This window comes from Propithecus coquereli, unplaced genomic scaffold, assembly GCF_000956105.1.
Source record: "Propithecus coquereli isolate 6110/MARCELLA unplaced genomic scaffold, Pcoq_1.0 Scaffold468, whole genome shotgun sequence".
NCBI lineage: Eukaryota > Metazoa > Chordata > Mammalia > Primates > Indriidae > Propithecus > Propithecus coquereli.
This window is the reverse complement of record NW_012150485.1, coordinates 785207-800732: the sequence shown is the minus strand read 5'-3', so window position 1 is coordinate 800732 and position 15526 is coordinate 785207. Positions and strand designations below refer to the sequence as shown.

General features: G+C 49.7%; 2 protein-coding genes across 2 annotated transcripts; one reads left to right on the top strand and one right to left on the bottom strand.

Annotated features, from left to right (window-relative positions):
- The first annotated feature begins 2129 nt into the window (after positions 1-2129).
- Positions 2130-5386, top strand: LOC105819038 (interferon alpha-inducible protein 27-like protein 2). Its single transcript, XM_012655193.1, has 6 exons — positions 2130-2195; positions 2316-2335; positions 2911-2946; positions 3897-3923; positions 4712-4867; positions 5274-5386. The coding sequence occupies exons 3-6, from the start codon at positions 2943-2945 to the stop codon at positions 5384-5386; spliced, it is 300 nt and encodes a 99-aa protein (XP_012510647.1). The 5' UTR covers positions 2130-2195; positions 2316-2335; positions 2911-2942.
- A 2423-nt stretch (positions 5387-7809) lies between these two features.
- On the bottom strand, positions 7810-9486 carry LOC105819047 (interferon alpha-inducible protein 27-like protein 2). Its single transcript, XM_012655206.1, is given in 4 exon segments — positions 7810-8034; positions 8597-8758; positions 9184-9210; positions 9365-9486. Coding segments are annotated over 4 exon segments (408 nt in total). The 5' UTR covers positions 9372-9486; the 3' UTR covers positions 7810-7822.
- Positions 9487-15526: the final 6040 nt, after the last annotated feature.

Here is a 15526-nt window from a genome sequence, read left to right as displayed (position 1 = left end):
GCTTAAAGCATCTGGAGTCAGATCCCCTGGGACACAACTAAGCTCAGTTCTGTGTTCTTGGGAATTCAGGAAAGGCAGTGGGCAGTTGCAAGATCAAGTCTTTGAGTAGACAAGAGGGGATAAAACCTTTAGGAGCTGGGATAGTTCATCCACAGCAATGGAGGGAAGGCGGAGTGTATGGATACAGTTGCTGGAGGCTGGATTTGATGTTGGGAAGAGATTTGTTTTCTGATTGCTTCTAATTTCTTGATGAAATAAGAAATCATCTGAGGGTGGCCGAGAGGAGATGGTCATAGATGCTTTGGAAAAGAGAAATAGAATTTACTCTTGAAATTTTGTAGAATTATTGGATCAAGTCCACATTGCTGGCCATGTGTCATGGCTCCAGAAGCGATTTCAGCCTCAGCAACAGGATGACCCCCGACCCAAAGTTGGGTAGGATGCGGAGACTGATGATGCCATGTACATACATTCATTATGCTAATTAGCAAATTCTCTGGTGCTGGTGTTGTAGCTGCACCGGGGTGTGTGGATTTCTGAACAGGGCTGCAGATTGCCATTGGTGCAGTGTGAACTCACTAAAACTACACGTTGATGTCACACTGCTGTCAACATAAAAAAACAGGGAGAGACGCATCTCTAAGTGAAAAGATTTTATTTGGGAATAATATACAAGAAGTAGGATTGCAATCCAGGACAGACCATGGTGGCCTCCAGTGCATCTGAAGATCAAAGGAAAAGGTTAGGGTTTTTAAGGGAAAGAGGAATGCAGATTGTTTTGAAAGAAAGTTCACTGGCCCTGCACTGTCTTTCAAGAGCTGGCGAGTTTTGATTGGCGAGTGTCAGTAGTTGTTAGGTAGGACTCGTAATTTGGAGTTACAATTCGGGCCTTGTAGTCTTGGACTGGGTTTGTGAGACAGTGTGTCAGGCAGGTATTCTCGTGCTGCCAACTGTCCTTGTGTTGCTCATGTAATAAGCTGTGGTTTGGAAAAATTTCTTGTGATAGTTTCTGGTTACCAGGCAAATCATGCATGACAAGCTACCCTTCCTGCCCTTCCCTGGCACCATTTGCCAGGGTTTGACACAAGTGACTCCATTTTGAATCTTACACTTTTCATATCACTAATGTGGAATCTTTACATTTAAAATTCAGAAATCCTGATGCTTTCTCTTCCATCTGTTCTCAAAGCAGTGGCAGAGTGAACCTGACTATGTCACTTCTCAGGCCCTGCGATGGCTTCCAGTCTCAGGGCACGAGACCAAGTCTTTGTAGTGCTGGCGAGGCCTCACATGGCCTGACCCCTGCTAACCTCTGACCTCAGCCCCTGCCTGTCTTTCTTGCTCACCTGCTCCGGCCACACCAGTCCCCTTGCTGTTCTTCACCCCTGGGCTCTCTGCCATTGCTTCCACCTGGAATGGCTTTCCCCACGATTCTGCCTGGCCCGCTCCTTCACCTCCTCTTGCTTCAGCACATTATCAAATAATATATGATGTATTTGGTTATTTATCTTGTTTAATTTGCCCTCACTAGCTTGTAACCTCTGTCAGGACAGATATTTTGGTCTGTTTTTTCGCTGTCCTGTCCCTAGCCAGTGTCTAGCAAGGTGGGCCTTTGGCAGAGACTTTTTGAACAACTGAACATCTGGCCACTGTAAGGACTAATATTATTCTGGAAATCACCTTCTTGACTTCATTAGAAACTAATATTTATCCTTTTATTATAAAACTTCGATCATATTTCTCATGAACTTTATTATACATAGAGCACACTCCTGTCCCTGAATTAAATGACAAAGCATAATATATTAACCGGCAATGATTGATATAGTGACCAAATCCCATTTCTTTTTTTAAAAAAAATTTTATTTTTAATTATCCTGGATACATAATATTTGAACATATTTATGGGTCACACGTGATATTTTGATACAAGCATACAATGTCTAATGATCAAATCAGGGTAACCGTTTCTGTAATCATCAGATTTTCTCCTTGATTGGAAAAGAGGAGAAAGATGTCCACTGTTTCGGTTTCCTGGAAATTGAAACTTTTCCCATTTGCTGCCTGCATCACCTGAGGCTGTGCTTCGGTGGGGGCGGAGCTGCTTAAAACCACGGGAAGCAGACCTTTCAGGAACCCATCCAAGCTCCAGACTGTGGGGTCAGTTCCACAGTGCTGGGAACTCTCTTCTCTGGGTAAGACTGGGAGGGCGGGCAGGGGCTGCCCCTCTGCAGTGGCCCCCAACCTCAGTGGGGAGTGGGTTGGTGGAGGGGAGGCTGGTCCATCCACTCTCTCACCAGTCTTTTTGTTCTCAGGGTGACTGTGATCGTAGAAGGTGAGTCTCGGAGGGAAAGGGACCTGAGCCCCCACCTGCCCTTGGACTCAGGAACTTGGAAATAGTGATCCTCGTCCATGCTCAGGTCTCCCTCAGGCCTTGAGGGCGGTCGGGGCTGAAGTGGGCAGGGGAAGAAGTGTTTGGAGGAGCCAGCGCAAGCCCACGCTTTGGAAGCAGCTGGACCCGTGTGGGGTCTCGCTTTGCTGTGAGAAGCCTCCTGACCTCGAGCAAATCTCTTACCCTCTCTGAGCCAGGCCATGTTTCCTCATCTATAAAATGGACATAGGGTCCCACCTTTCTCCTGTTACTGGGCATAACATACATAAGAGCAGGCACCTTGACCGAGGAATATGCCTTAAAAATGTAACTGGCTCCGATGTTTTCCGATTTTTGTGCCTTTTAAATTGCTCCCTGTAGACTTAAGGGAGTCCCAGAAGTGTCTAAGGAGTTGGCGCTGGGGCTTCCAGGAGGAAGGAGGCAGCCTACCTGGGAAAACAAAATCCCCCAGGGCCCTTCCCCAGTGCAGGTCCTTTGGTAACCCTGACACCCTAACATCTCTCCTTCCCTCACCCCAGGACTGCGGCAGTGTCCGAGCTGGCCTTTCATCATGGGTGAGTGTTCCTGGGGGACACTGGCGCTGTGGGTGACGAGGCAGGTGGGTGAGCACAGGGTCCTGCCTAGGGACCTGTGGGTGGGGGGTGGGGCAGCCTCATCGCCTCCTCCCCCATCCTCCCCCAACCAGGTGTCCTCCCTGGCTTTCCCTCTGAGAAGGCTCAGCCCTGGGTGCCCCGCAGGTCCCCTCCCCTCTAGACCTGGCCTCCTTCTGCCTAGACTGAGGGGGTCTGCAGCTTAGTCCCACTCCCTTCAGCTTTCACTTCCCCTGGATTCACTGCCAGAATTTGTCTCCTGTAGGTTTTTACCTTGTCAACAGGACCCCTCTGTCCTGCTGCATCTCAGGTCCAGAGCACTGACGACTGAACTCTGAACTTTTTTTTTTCTCTTGCCCAAATTCCTCTCTAAGAGGCTTGGTGAGTCACACCTACAAACCCTATAAGCGATGAAATCTCATTAAATGGGGTTTTATTAACCTGGTATAATGTGGCTTACTTTCCAACCCGAATCTGGTGTAGCGTCACATGACGGAAGACCCCCTTGTCTTAACCCAAGCATTCCCTTCTACTGACTCCAGGTCTTTAGACAAAGCTTGACTCTTTCAACCAATTGCCAACTAGAAAAATCCCTAAAAGCCACCTATGACCTGTAACCGCCCATTTTGAGATGGCCCACCTTTTCGGGCAGAACCGATGTATACCTTCCACGTACTGACAAGCAGCCAACAGGGTCAGAACATGCAAATCCATTTGGGACAAGCCATCTGTCCAGAAGTCTGCACCTTCTCCAGAAGTCTGGCTTCTCTGAGTGAAGCAGGGAGAGCTAGGCAGGGGTCATTGCTTCCTGGAAGCCCAGCCTGGGCACCCCTCCGCCATCAGTGGGCAGTTGGCTCAGACAGCGGAGGGGAGGCCAGTGTGGAATCACTCACAGAATGTATTTTGGTTTCTAGCCCAAACTGCAGCTGTGATTGGAGGAGGTGAGTCTCTGCAGGGAAGGCATCAAGTCCCCACCTGCCCCTGGGGAGGTGGGTGGGGTCAGGGCCTGGGCGGGCGGCCCTTGTCCACACTCAAGTTTCCCGGAGCCTCATGCAGGTAGTCGCGGGAGGAGCTGGAATGAGGGAGACCAGTAGGAAACAAGGAATAGAAATAAGGAGCTCGAAACTCAAAACAGGGAGCTTGGAGACAGGGAATTGGAGTGTGTGGAAAAGCGGGTGTGGTGGCCATCTCCCCTTTGCACACCTTTCACTGTGTGACCTGTCACTGTGTGACCTTGTCTTTGAATTCCTCTGAGCCTGTTTCCTCCGCTGAAAAATGGGCCACTGATGCTGATTCAGGATTATCACGAGGGTGACATGGATGAGACAGCAGAGTTTGAACACAGTAGATGCATTAGAGAGCTCAGGTCCCCTGGGTCTAGTGGCTTCCAGTGTGCTCTGGGGCAACACCACGTGTGCTCCTTGCTTAGCTCCCTCCTGGGCAAGATTTGCTCCCATAAAAAGATTTGCTCCCCAGTGAGGATAAGAGGCTTGCGAACCATCCCATTGCTCCAGGGTTTGACCGAGATGGACGCTAAGGCAGCTTCTCTCTCCGCTCCCCCACCTGGCTATGCCCCCTCGACTGCCGCCTCCTGGCCGTGCCCATGGTCTCTCCTGCACTCAGAGCTCACCTCCTTCTCCAGAACCCCTGAGGTCCCCCAAGCTTGACCCAGTGTGTGGGGGTCCCTTCCCCCGAGCCCAGCCCCCCACCCAGCTCCTCTTCCTCGCAGCTGTGATCTTGGTGGCCATGCCTGTGGTGCTCAGCGCCATTGGCCTCCCCAGCGCAGGAATCACTGCCAGCTCCATGACCAAGATGATGTCCGCTGCGGCCACCGCCATCACCAGAGTTGCCATGGGCAGCCTCATGGCTGCTCTGCGGTCAGTGAGTAAGTGTCTGGGCAGGGCTTGCCGGGGAGGGCGAGGAGGAGGACAAGAGCCTCCGAGGATCCAGCCCTGGTCTCAGCCCTGCCATCGCCAGGCCCTGTACCTTTGTCTCACCTCCACATTGTCTCTCTGGGCTTCTCTGAGGGTGGAAGGAGCCCTGGCCTGGGGCAGGTTGGGGTCAGGACAACTCTGCCTGAAGCAGCTTTGCCAGGTTCCTTGGGGCATCTCCCCACCGTGGGGGTTCAGCAGAGAGCCCACCACTGGGGTTCGTGCCACTGGGCAGCTGTCTGCAGCAACCCCTTCCCGAAACAGAGATCCTGGGCATTCTAGGAAGGGGGGTGGTGGTGCTGGCTGGGGTCTCTAGGCCTCAGGCCTCCCCGAGAGGCCCTGAAGTCTCTGACTCCACAGTTCTGTCTCACGGAGCTGCCCGGCCTGCATGTCCTTCTCTGCTCACCCGCCGCCTATTCCCCAGGAGTGGCCTGACTCTTCCCGTGATGCAGACTCATGCTGGTCTCCGCTGAGTCTGCCTTTGTGGCCTGCGTGGTGGGCTTTGCATAGCTCCCTGCCCCTGCTGAGAAGAGGACCACGCAATGCCAGAGGGTGCAGCCAGCCAGCTGACTCAGCGAGGGACCCATCCTAGGGACACAATGAACCCAATGCTGCACCCCTAGAGAAAAATAAAAAATAAAATTGAGTTGTTGCAACTCCTCTCAGAACCCTTCCCTCTTGCTTGCAGTTGGGGCAGTCCCAGCAGTGACCACCCTGATACTTGGGGCGGGGAGGGGCATGTCAGGCTCAACCTCTTTCCTGACCATGGCATCACACAGAGCTGGGGAGTGGCAAACTGGAGTGAATCTAAACTGGAAGGCAGAAGCTGTCTCTTGCCCTGCTGTTGACTTAGTATGAACCCTGGGCAGGTCCCCTTCTCTCTTGGGCTCTGTTTGCCCCTCTAAATGGGGAGTGGAACTACATGACCCCCACGATCCCAGCCAGGGTGGGTGTTTGGCTCTGTTCTTATGAGAAGTTGGGAATAGGGGCAGGGGGGTGTCCTGTTTTGAGCCACTTACCCCAAAGCCAGAACTCCATGTCCTTGCACACTCACCTAACCCCAACTCTCTGCAAATCCAGGTGCTATTTCCCAAGTGGCTGGTTCAGGCTCAGGAATGTCACTGTCCCATCCCAAAGTCAATATCCACAGTCATCCTGGGCTCCCCTGCCCTGGCCTTGTTCCCCCAGCAGCCAGCAGGAAAAGTTAATTTGTCAGGGCAGCTCTGACCTTTCTGCTTCAAGGCCCTTGTCCCTAAATGTCCTTTCTCTCCCAGAACAAGGCCCTGTAGAAACTTCTCATCCCTAGGATGGGTTCCACCCCAGGGCATCAGGACATTCGCTCTCACGTTGATTCTCTCTTCCTTTCCACACACCCTCTGATCACGTGCTGTGGTCAGGCACTGGGCTGGCTGCTAAGGGACATGACCTGGCCTTTGTCTAGGCAGCGTGCATGGTCCACTGGGGGATGGACGAACTGGCAGATAGCCATCGACAGTGCCCTCAGGTAAGTGCCACACCAGAGGCCAGCCCAGGGCTCCGGGGGCCCAGAGGAGGTGATGGCATGTTGAGGAAGGCATGGATTTCATCCCGAGGGCTTTGGAGAGGCACTGAAGGGTTTCAATGTGGCAGTGACCCAATCACACAATCACAGACGCTACACCCTGTGCACCCTGCCCCGGGCTCTGTCAGTAGTCTGACAAGTTCTTGGTTTCCAAGGAGAACCAAAATTATCACCCTATGTGGACATTTCAAAAAGTTGAACAACTCAACTCATTTGTGTTCTCAAGTGGCTCCTACTTGGGTCAGTGAAGCATGGTTTCTACCCAGCCATAGGAATAAACCTCTTGGGGTATTAATTCTTTCAATATGTGATTCTTTTCCCCCTTTCTTTAATGCCTTGGGAAATCTGATAAAAGCTGTGAAATGTCTCCCCACAAAATGCACACAGTCCCCAAATAATGCCCTCAATTTCAGGGCATTCCTTAGAGTCTCTGAAGGCACTCATTGGAATAGCAGGTAAAAGCTCCTGCATTAATCAGAAGTCTAAGCCCCTCCACAAGGAAGGCACTGAGGTCTGACCTGAGTCTGGAAGGATGGACAGATCTCCAGCCCAGCCGAGGCCTGACAGACAGCCCTTCAAGGCAGGTCACCCAGAGCTCCCAATTGTTCTGGACTGTGTCCTGATCTCCTCCCCAGCCCCACTCATGAAGTTGAGACCTCCCGGTTTCCAGAGGGCCTGTTTCCTTTCTGGCATTGAGTTCCTGGCCCCCACCTCTGTGTTCCATGGCACCCATCCCTGCACAAGGACAGGAGTCTTCAGGTGAGAACGTGGTCAGGGTTGCAGAGCTTCATGTGTGAACTCAATCTCCCTTTCAACTTTCCAGACACAGCATGGTGACCGTTCCTGACTCAGTCACCTCCCCTCCCCGTGCACAGGGCCCACATGTAACACTTGGCACACTGCCTTTTCCTGCTGGTGTGCTTGTGGCCCTCCCGACTGGACTTTGAACTCAGGCAAGGAAAGGACAGTGTCTTGCTCATGCCGGATGTCTAGTGCCATTAATGAAGTACAGAGGGCTCTGGGGTCAGTGGCTCACAATGTGTCCTGGCTACCCTTTACCCCTTCCTCCCAACAGGAACCTGCAACCCCAACAATGAATGAGGGGGAAACTGAGGCCCACGGAAGGTCCACGAATGGCCCCAGACCATACTGCCCATCCCTTGTAAGTCTGGGACCAATGAAAGCCTCCTGCCTGCTGATTCTGTGTTTGGTCAACCTGCCACCTCCCTCTGCCCCTCCACGACAACACAGGCTGGGAGAATGGGGAGGCCTTGAAACCTCTGGCTCAGAACTCCCCAACCAGAGCTGCAAGAAGCAAAGACAGGGGAGGTGCATCTGCATGTGATCTTTATTTGTCATGTTTATCTGACTTGAGTGGGGGTTTTGGAGGTTCAATTTGGAGCACAATTTCTCTTGGCTGGTCCTCTTTAGCCTCAGGTCCAGCTGGGGGAGGAGAAGAAGGTGTTTTTGTTCACTTTTTGGAACCCCCCAACCAGGCTCCAAAAACGGACCCAACGGTGCCCAGGAGGATTTTGGATGACACGGAGAGTCCAGCTGCCCCTGGGGAGGAAATGGAGGGTGAGCACAGGGGAGTGGGCAGTGGGCAGTGGCCGGGGCCCTTCAGGAGGCCTGAGGCCCAGAGATCCCACCTGGATCCCTCCTCCGCGTCCTGAAACCCCCAGGGCTCTGCTTGGGGCAGAGGCTGCTGGAGGCAGCTGAAAGGGAGAACAGAGGTGACTTCATAGGAACTGAGAGATGTAGAGTCATCCACAGACAGACCCCGAGAGCTGCAAGTCCCTCACTTTGCACAGGAGGCCAATGAGGCCCAGAGAGGGGAGGGACCTGTCCAGGTCTCCCAGGTGTCGGATGTGGGTAGAGCTGAACCCAGAACCCAGGCATCATGCACCCTGGGCCTCCTTGCCTCCACTCCCTACCCAGCACTTCCTCACCCCTCCACTCTCACTTTAAACCCCACTCAGAAGGAGCCAGAAGGCACGGTGAGGGAGAGACAAAGGACCCGGCTGCTGAGGATCGCAGACTGCAGGGAGAGGATCTCTCCTTGAGCTCAGCCCCTGGGCTGGATCCCCGTCCTGCCTCTGGTCTTCCTGCCCCAGTCACTTACCCACTGACTGCAGAGTAGCCACCAGGCCACCCGCGGCCACTCCACCCCCATTGGCGATGGCCGCTGCAGACATCATCTTGGCCGCTGTGGAGGAGGCCGCGATGCCTGCCCCGGTGAAGCCCAGGGAACCGACCACCACCGGCACAGTCCCCACGGCCAGAGCTGTGGGGGAGAGAAGCTGGATGGGGACGATGGGCTCAGGGGAAGAGACCCCCTTAGGACTTCCTCGACAGTTTCTGGGACCATCGGCTTGAGCATTTGGAAGACAGCAGCTTGGAGTGGGGTCCCAAGGTGAAGAAGAGGTGGTGGGTGTGGAGCCAGGTGCTGTGTGACGCTGGGAAAGTCACTGTCCCTTAATGGGTCTCAGGTTTGTGTGTGTGTAAGTGTGGGGATGAAATAAGTAAGGCATTACGGTGTTTAGGTTAACACTCTCTGCCCCTGTGGTTCACCCAGCCAGTTCCGGGAGGGAGGCTGAGGGGGTGAGCCAGCCCTCTTAACCCCGGCAGCAGCGTCTCCACGGTCTCCCAGCCACCCCGGGACAGGAGCCAGGTGAACTCCTGGCGGTGGAGGCGATCCAGGTAACTCACCTCCTCCGACTGCAGCAGCCACCAGGACTAGAGAGCGAGAGGGAGGGGGGAGGGGGAGCGAGTCAGCAGGTTGAAGGGGACAGGGAATGTAAGCTCACCCTGGCCCTTCGCAGGCTGGGGTCGGGGAGGCCTGCCCCCTGCCCAGCCCCAGCCCCAGCCCCAGCCCCAGCCCAAGACTCACTCTTCATGTTGAGGCCGGTCCGGGTCCCACTCAGCTCAGGAAATGAAAACTTCCGTGGGCACTTCCCCTACCAACCAATGGGGACCCGAGCACAGCGCAGGCGTCGCCCCACACCCCGCCCCCACACCCAGGTCTCCGTCCCTCCCTTCTGTCGCCCTCGGGTGGGTTCGCTCTTGCTGGATGGCTCTGCCGAAGAGAAAAGCGCTCTAAAGCGCCTGACAGCCGTAGCAACCGGGCCATAGTTCCAAGTTGTGACATTTCTCCCCATAACGGAAGAGCTGTTTGCTGCAAAAATCAAACGAAACGCGAGGAGAAAAACAGTATTTAGTTTCACTTCTCGAGACAGACACTGATACGTTTTGGCGCTTTTCCTTCCAATCCATTTCCGGCTCCCCTGAATTTGTACACCCTCCCCGCGCCGCCAAGTTCCCATCACACTGCGCTGCTCTGCGAACTACTCGCTTTATTTAATGGGCCATTTAAATTTCCCCAGGCTGTTTAATATCCTTCAACAAGATTTTTTTTAAAGTCAAGTTTATTGAGGTGTAATTACATAAAGTAAAATTCACCCTTTTAGTGTACACTTCCATGAGTTTGGACGAACTTCCACAGTCGTGGAACCACCAGCTCAAACATATAACATTTTATCACCCCTCCTCCCCGTCCGCCCCAATTCTCTCAAGCTCCTTTGCAGTCACCCCCTTCCACCGATCTGTTTCCCTCCCCACACGTTTGCCTTTGCCAGAACTTTAGCGTGATATTTAATTGTCATCAAATATTCTGTCTTACAGAGTGCAATGTGTCAGCGCCCCCGTTTTAAGGGTTTAAATTCTAATTTTTACTCCCAGAAGTTATCTTGGCATGCAGTGCTAACATCATAGGGCGCAAGTATTTTCTGCATCTTCCTAGAAGTGGAATTGCTGGGTTAGAAACTATGCATTTCTTAAGGCTCTTGATACTTATTATTAGGCTGCCCTCCAAAAATAGTATCAGCTCACACCCCCACACAAGTATGTGGGAAGATCCATTTTTTTCTACTCCTCACCGGCGATTAGCATTGTCACTTAAAAGAACCTTTGTTGACAACATAACAGGTGAAAAATGATGACTTATTTTAATTTACACTTCCTTTTACCACTAGTAAGGCTAAAACTATTTCTAAGTTTATTAAGCTATGTAGTTGTAATTTTGTGAATGATTTTATTCTTGGACCTTTTCTATTGAATTTGTTTTCCTTATTGATTCATAGGAACTGATGTTATATTAACTATCTTAATCCATTCTCATAGATGTTGCAAATTTTTGTTTCCAGTTCATCACTGTCTTGTGTGTGTGTGTGTGTGTGGGGGGGGGTTCATAGAAAGGTTTTTAATATTTATGAAAACTTGCTGATATTTTACTTTATTATTTTTGTCTTTGTGTGCCTAGAAAGGGGATTTCTGCTAGCTATTAGACACATCATCACTGGTATTTTCTTTAGATTCTTCTGGGATTTCACTTTTTTAAATTAACTTTTAATCCATCTAGAATTTAGTTTGGAACACATAGAGTGCTTTACATATCTTACATATGTCTTAGCCAGTTGTTCCAACACTGTGGATTAAATTGTCTTTCATTTCATCTTTGATTTGATATTCCATTTTTGTATTCAAAACTCATATATTGGCCGGGCGCAGTGGCTCACGCCTGTAATCCTAGCTCTCTGGGAGGCAGAGGCAGGCGGATTGTTTGAGCTCAGGAGTTCGAAACCAGCCTGAGCAAGAGCGAGACCCCGTCTCTACTAAAATTAGAAAGAAATTAATTGGACAACTAAAAATATATAGAAAAAATTAGCCGGGCATGGTGGCGCATGCCTGTAGTCCCAGCTACTCGGGAGGCTGAGGCAGTAGGATCGCTTGGGCCCAGGAGTTTGAGGTTGCTGTGAGCTAGGCTGACGCCACGGCACTCTAGCCTGGGTAACACAGTGAGACTCTGTCTCAAAAAAACAAACAAACAAACAAACAAACAAAAACTCATATAGTAGGCTACATGCCAGTATACCTATTAGGACAATTTCTATTCTGTTGCAAAGAGCTTTATCTCCTGCAACAATATCCACACTGTTTTAATGCTTAGCAATTTATTATTTGACTTAAAATCTGACTGTGCATGGCAGTATCAGAATTGTTAATCCAGGGTTACACATTTTTTGTGAAGATTAAAAATACTTTGTAATGCCCTCTATCATCCAGAAGTGCAATTTATAGATAACATTATCTAGTGACACGCAAGATATTGCCCAAACTGGAACACAAAAGAGAAATAAAGGAAATTATTTATAATAAAATAGTTTATATTTCAATTTCGATATGTAAATACTCAAGCACTGTTATACCCGAAGATATGATGAAAGAATGAGTCCCTCGTATCTATATTAGTTTGGAATTAAGATGACACAATATTCAATAAAAAATTCTCAATGCTTACTTTTTATATTTGATGTTTTGAAACAAGGGCTTAAGAAATATATCTATATATTCATACTCATATATCTATATCTAATCACCAAGAATGTGACAGTGGCAAAAACAGACTGATTGAAGTACATTGCTACTGGCGACATGATCTTATGAAATGGTGAATAATTCCTGGTAAAGTTCAGAACAAATCAAAGTACAATCTCTCCCCGACTTGCAAGATAATGACATTCCTGGAAAATTCAATCTATATTAAAACTATGCAAAGAATACTTAACACATGTAAAATGTGGTTAAGTTCTAGGCTCTGATAATTATAAGGGCTTTTTTGCTTACATGACAGGATCTTTGGAATTTCTGCAGGATAACTTTCAGTTGTGCTGGATGGTCTTACATATTTCAAGATATCAGGCATCTTTGTCCCTGCATTTCTGACTACTGAAAGTACAACAGCAAATTTCCAAAATGCCCTCTAGGGGGCAGTACCATCCTGTTAAAAATGAATGCCTTGGCCAGTAATTTTTAAAAAAACCTACGAATGTTTATAATTATTTGTGGAGAAAATAAAATAAATAAAACTAATGATATTAAGTTTTTTGGCATTAGTGTTAAGAATTATTTGTGCATATTGAATATTTAACTTGGTATATGTGACAGATTTCTTATAATCACAATTTTAGTGACGTATTTTAGTTAAGAGATTTACAAAGTAATCCTCAGTACCCACCTGGATAATCCAGGACGATCTGTGTATTAAACAACCAGGAACCTTTCTCGAGTTCATGATATAAATCATCTTTCCTGTTCCATTGTCTCACTTTTAACAGAGACATGCATATAGAGGAACAGTATTTTACTCTAAGAGAAATGACAGTCCAACTCATTATTAATGGCAGCAGGGGTTGGGGAGGACTCACGCAACCCAGAGAGCTGCCCTCAGCCTGTGCAAAGGAAGAGACAGATCTGAGGTGCTTCCCTGTAGATGGGGGTCCTGTAGGGCCAGATCTTCTGAGTTTTGACCAGAGGTGGGGGACCTGGAAAATTTGCATTCAGTCAAAGGGCCACACTTAAGGATCTAGTAGGCCACATGTGGCTTTAAGGCTGCAGGTTCCCCACCCCTGCCTGGACAGTCTTACATGAAGATAACATCAACAACCACAACCACCACCATACTGTGGCCAACCCAGCCTTGGAGAGATGCAGCCCCGGGCTTCAGGCCTGGGGAGAAAAGCTTTCCTCTCCCCCCAGCATCAATCTTTCCCTTTCATGGCCACGGGGGCTGGACCTGTGTCCCCTGCGAAAGATCCACCTATCTCTCGTTTGCACAAAGTTTCCGTTGGTCTGTTCTCTGCCATCCCTGAGATTTAGGTGAAGCACTCACTGGTCCAGGACATCTCACAGCCCAACCATGGGGTTAATGGAGGCTGTATCAAAGTGAAGTTCATTGATTCATTCAAAATGTAGATATTTGTTTACATTTTCTTTATGTCAATCACTGTTTTGACCCAAAGCAGAGCTAATGAAGCATACATCAAAAGCCTTTCCCTGAGAAGTATGTGAAATACCATAGATGCTGGGTAGAAGGTGACCCGAAATATTCAGTGATGCCCCATTTCCCCACTTTCTAAATCTATAAAAGATGCCGTCACTTGAAAATTAATCCCAAGCCACAAGTCCTCATTTATGCAACATTAGAATAGCTCCTCTTTGAAGGTTTGTGATGTCACTTCATAACCACTTACTGTGATGCTTTAAAAGTCGTCTTTCAATCTTGTTACCTGTTGTCCAGCACTTGCATAGATGAGACTATGCTCTCAGAAATAATTATGAAACCCCCTTCCACCAATTCCCAGGTGACCCTTATATGCATCTGAAACTAGCACTGATTGAGGGAGTCTCACAGTCCTCTACTGTTCAGAATAAAGGAGAGGCCACCCCTTAGGATGAGACACTTTATTATAAGTGCTCAAGTATGAAGGGACTCACTTCCGAGGGATATTTTTCTAAGGGGGGACCCTCTCCTCAGTCGCTGACTCTGCGCTGTGATTCAGGGTGGAGGGGTGCATGAGTTTTCTAGGGCTACCATAACAAATGACTACAAACTGGGTGGCTTGAAAGAGAAATTTATCTCTTGCAGTCCTGGAGGCCACAAATCTGCAATCTAGGTGTGAGCAGGGCCCTGCCCCTCCGAAGGCTCCAGGGGAGGGTCCTTCCCTGCCTCTTTGGCTTCTGCTGGCTCCAGGAGTTACCTGGCTTGGGGCTGCATCACTCCAGCCTCTGCCTCTGTCTTCACATGGATTTCTCTCTGGTTTTTCTCCTCTTCTGTCTTTTATAGCAGTGGTCCCCAACCTTTTTGGCACCAGGGACCAGTTTCATGAAAGACAGTTTTTTCCATGGACCTGATGTGCAGCACGCTTCCTAACAGGCCTTGTTCCAGTACTGGGTGGGGTTGGGGACCACAGTCTTCTAAGGACACTTGCTATTGGATTTAGTACCCACCTGGGTAATCCAGGATGATCTCATCTTGAGATCCTTGACTCAATTGCTTCTGTCTTCAAAGACCCCTTTTCCAAATAAGGTCACATTCACAGGTTCCAAGGGTTAGGACGTGGACACATCTTTTGGTAGCCACCATTCAGTCCGCTATAGTGCACAAGCACCCCACAGCCCCCGGGTCCCCTAAGTGTCACCCTGGGTGTCCTGTCTACCTACTTGACTGCTTCCTACTACCTCAAGTTCCTGCCTCCTAAAACCGGGCACCTGCCTAGTCCCTGCCAGCCCCCACTCACAGCAAATGGGCTCAATTCTGGTTGTCCCTTGCCTGCCTTGGCCCAAAGCTGATGCTCTGCCCCGCCCTATCTCACCTTCCAAAGCTGTGCCTGTGGTCCCAGGAGGCCGTAACTTCAGATCCCTGGTCTCCTCTCCCGTCCTTGCTGACTCCTCCCTGAGTTGCTTTCCTGCGCCCCTGCAAACTCCCCCGCTGGGCTGGGTCTTACCTTGGTTCCCAGGATAATGTGCAGCTGGTATGACTGAGCCATGTGACACTAAAGCGTGCTTCCACAATGTGTGCCTGCAGTGGAGAACACGCAACGGGCCGTGTCGCTTTTTAGCCGCAGCGAGCCAGTACAGCACAAGGAACTCTCGCCTCCTCTCTTTCCTGTTCTCCTTTTCTCCCCACATTTTTTTTCCTCCCATTTTATTTTTTCACATCTATCACATGGTGTATTGGTTTGTTACGGCCACCATCATGCCATATAATAAACTATCCCCAAACACGGTGTCTTAAAACAACAATCTTTTTTTTTTCCTGATCGATCTGTGGCCATACTAGAGCCATTCTGTTGATCGAGGCTGGGCTTGGCAAGGGTGCGGATGCAGGGAGCGGGGAACAATTGAGGCGAGTGATTCAATCTACACCTGCTCAGCACCCAGGAAGTCCTCGTGCAGTGTGCCCCAGGTGTCGATTTGTGCACTCTCTAGGTTTTGAATGCACACCTGGGAGCATCAAAAACTACTGGGATGACATTTTAACTTGATTTTCTCAAGGGATTGGGTTCAGCTATGGAAAGTACAGAGTGCCAAGTTGCTTGTGGTTCTTGAAAACAATAAAAGAGCTTTTAGGATCAGGCCCTGGGGCTCCATCACCTCGCACTTAAAATATCGATTAACAGAGCCATTAGAGGTCCTCTGCCAGTTGAGGCCAAGG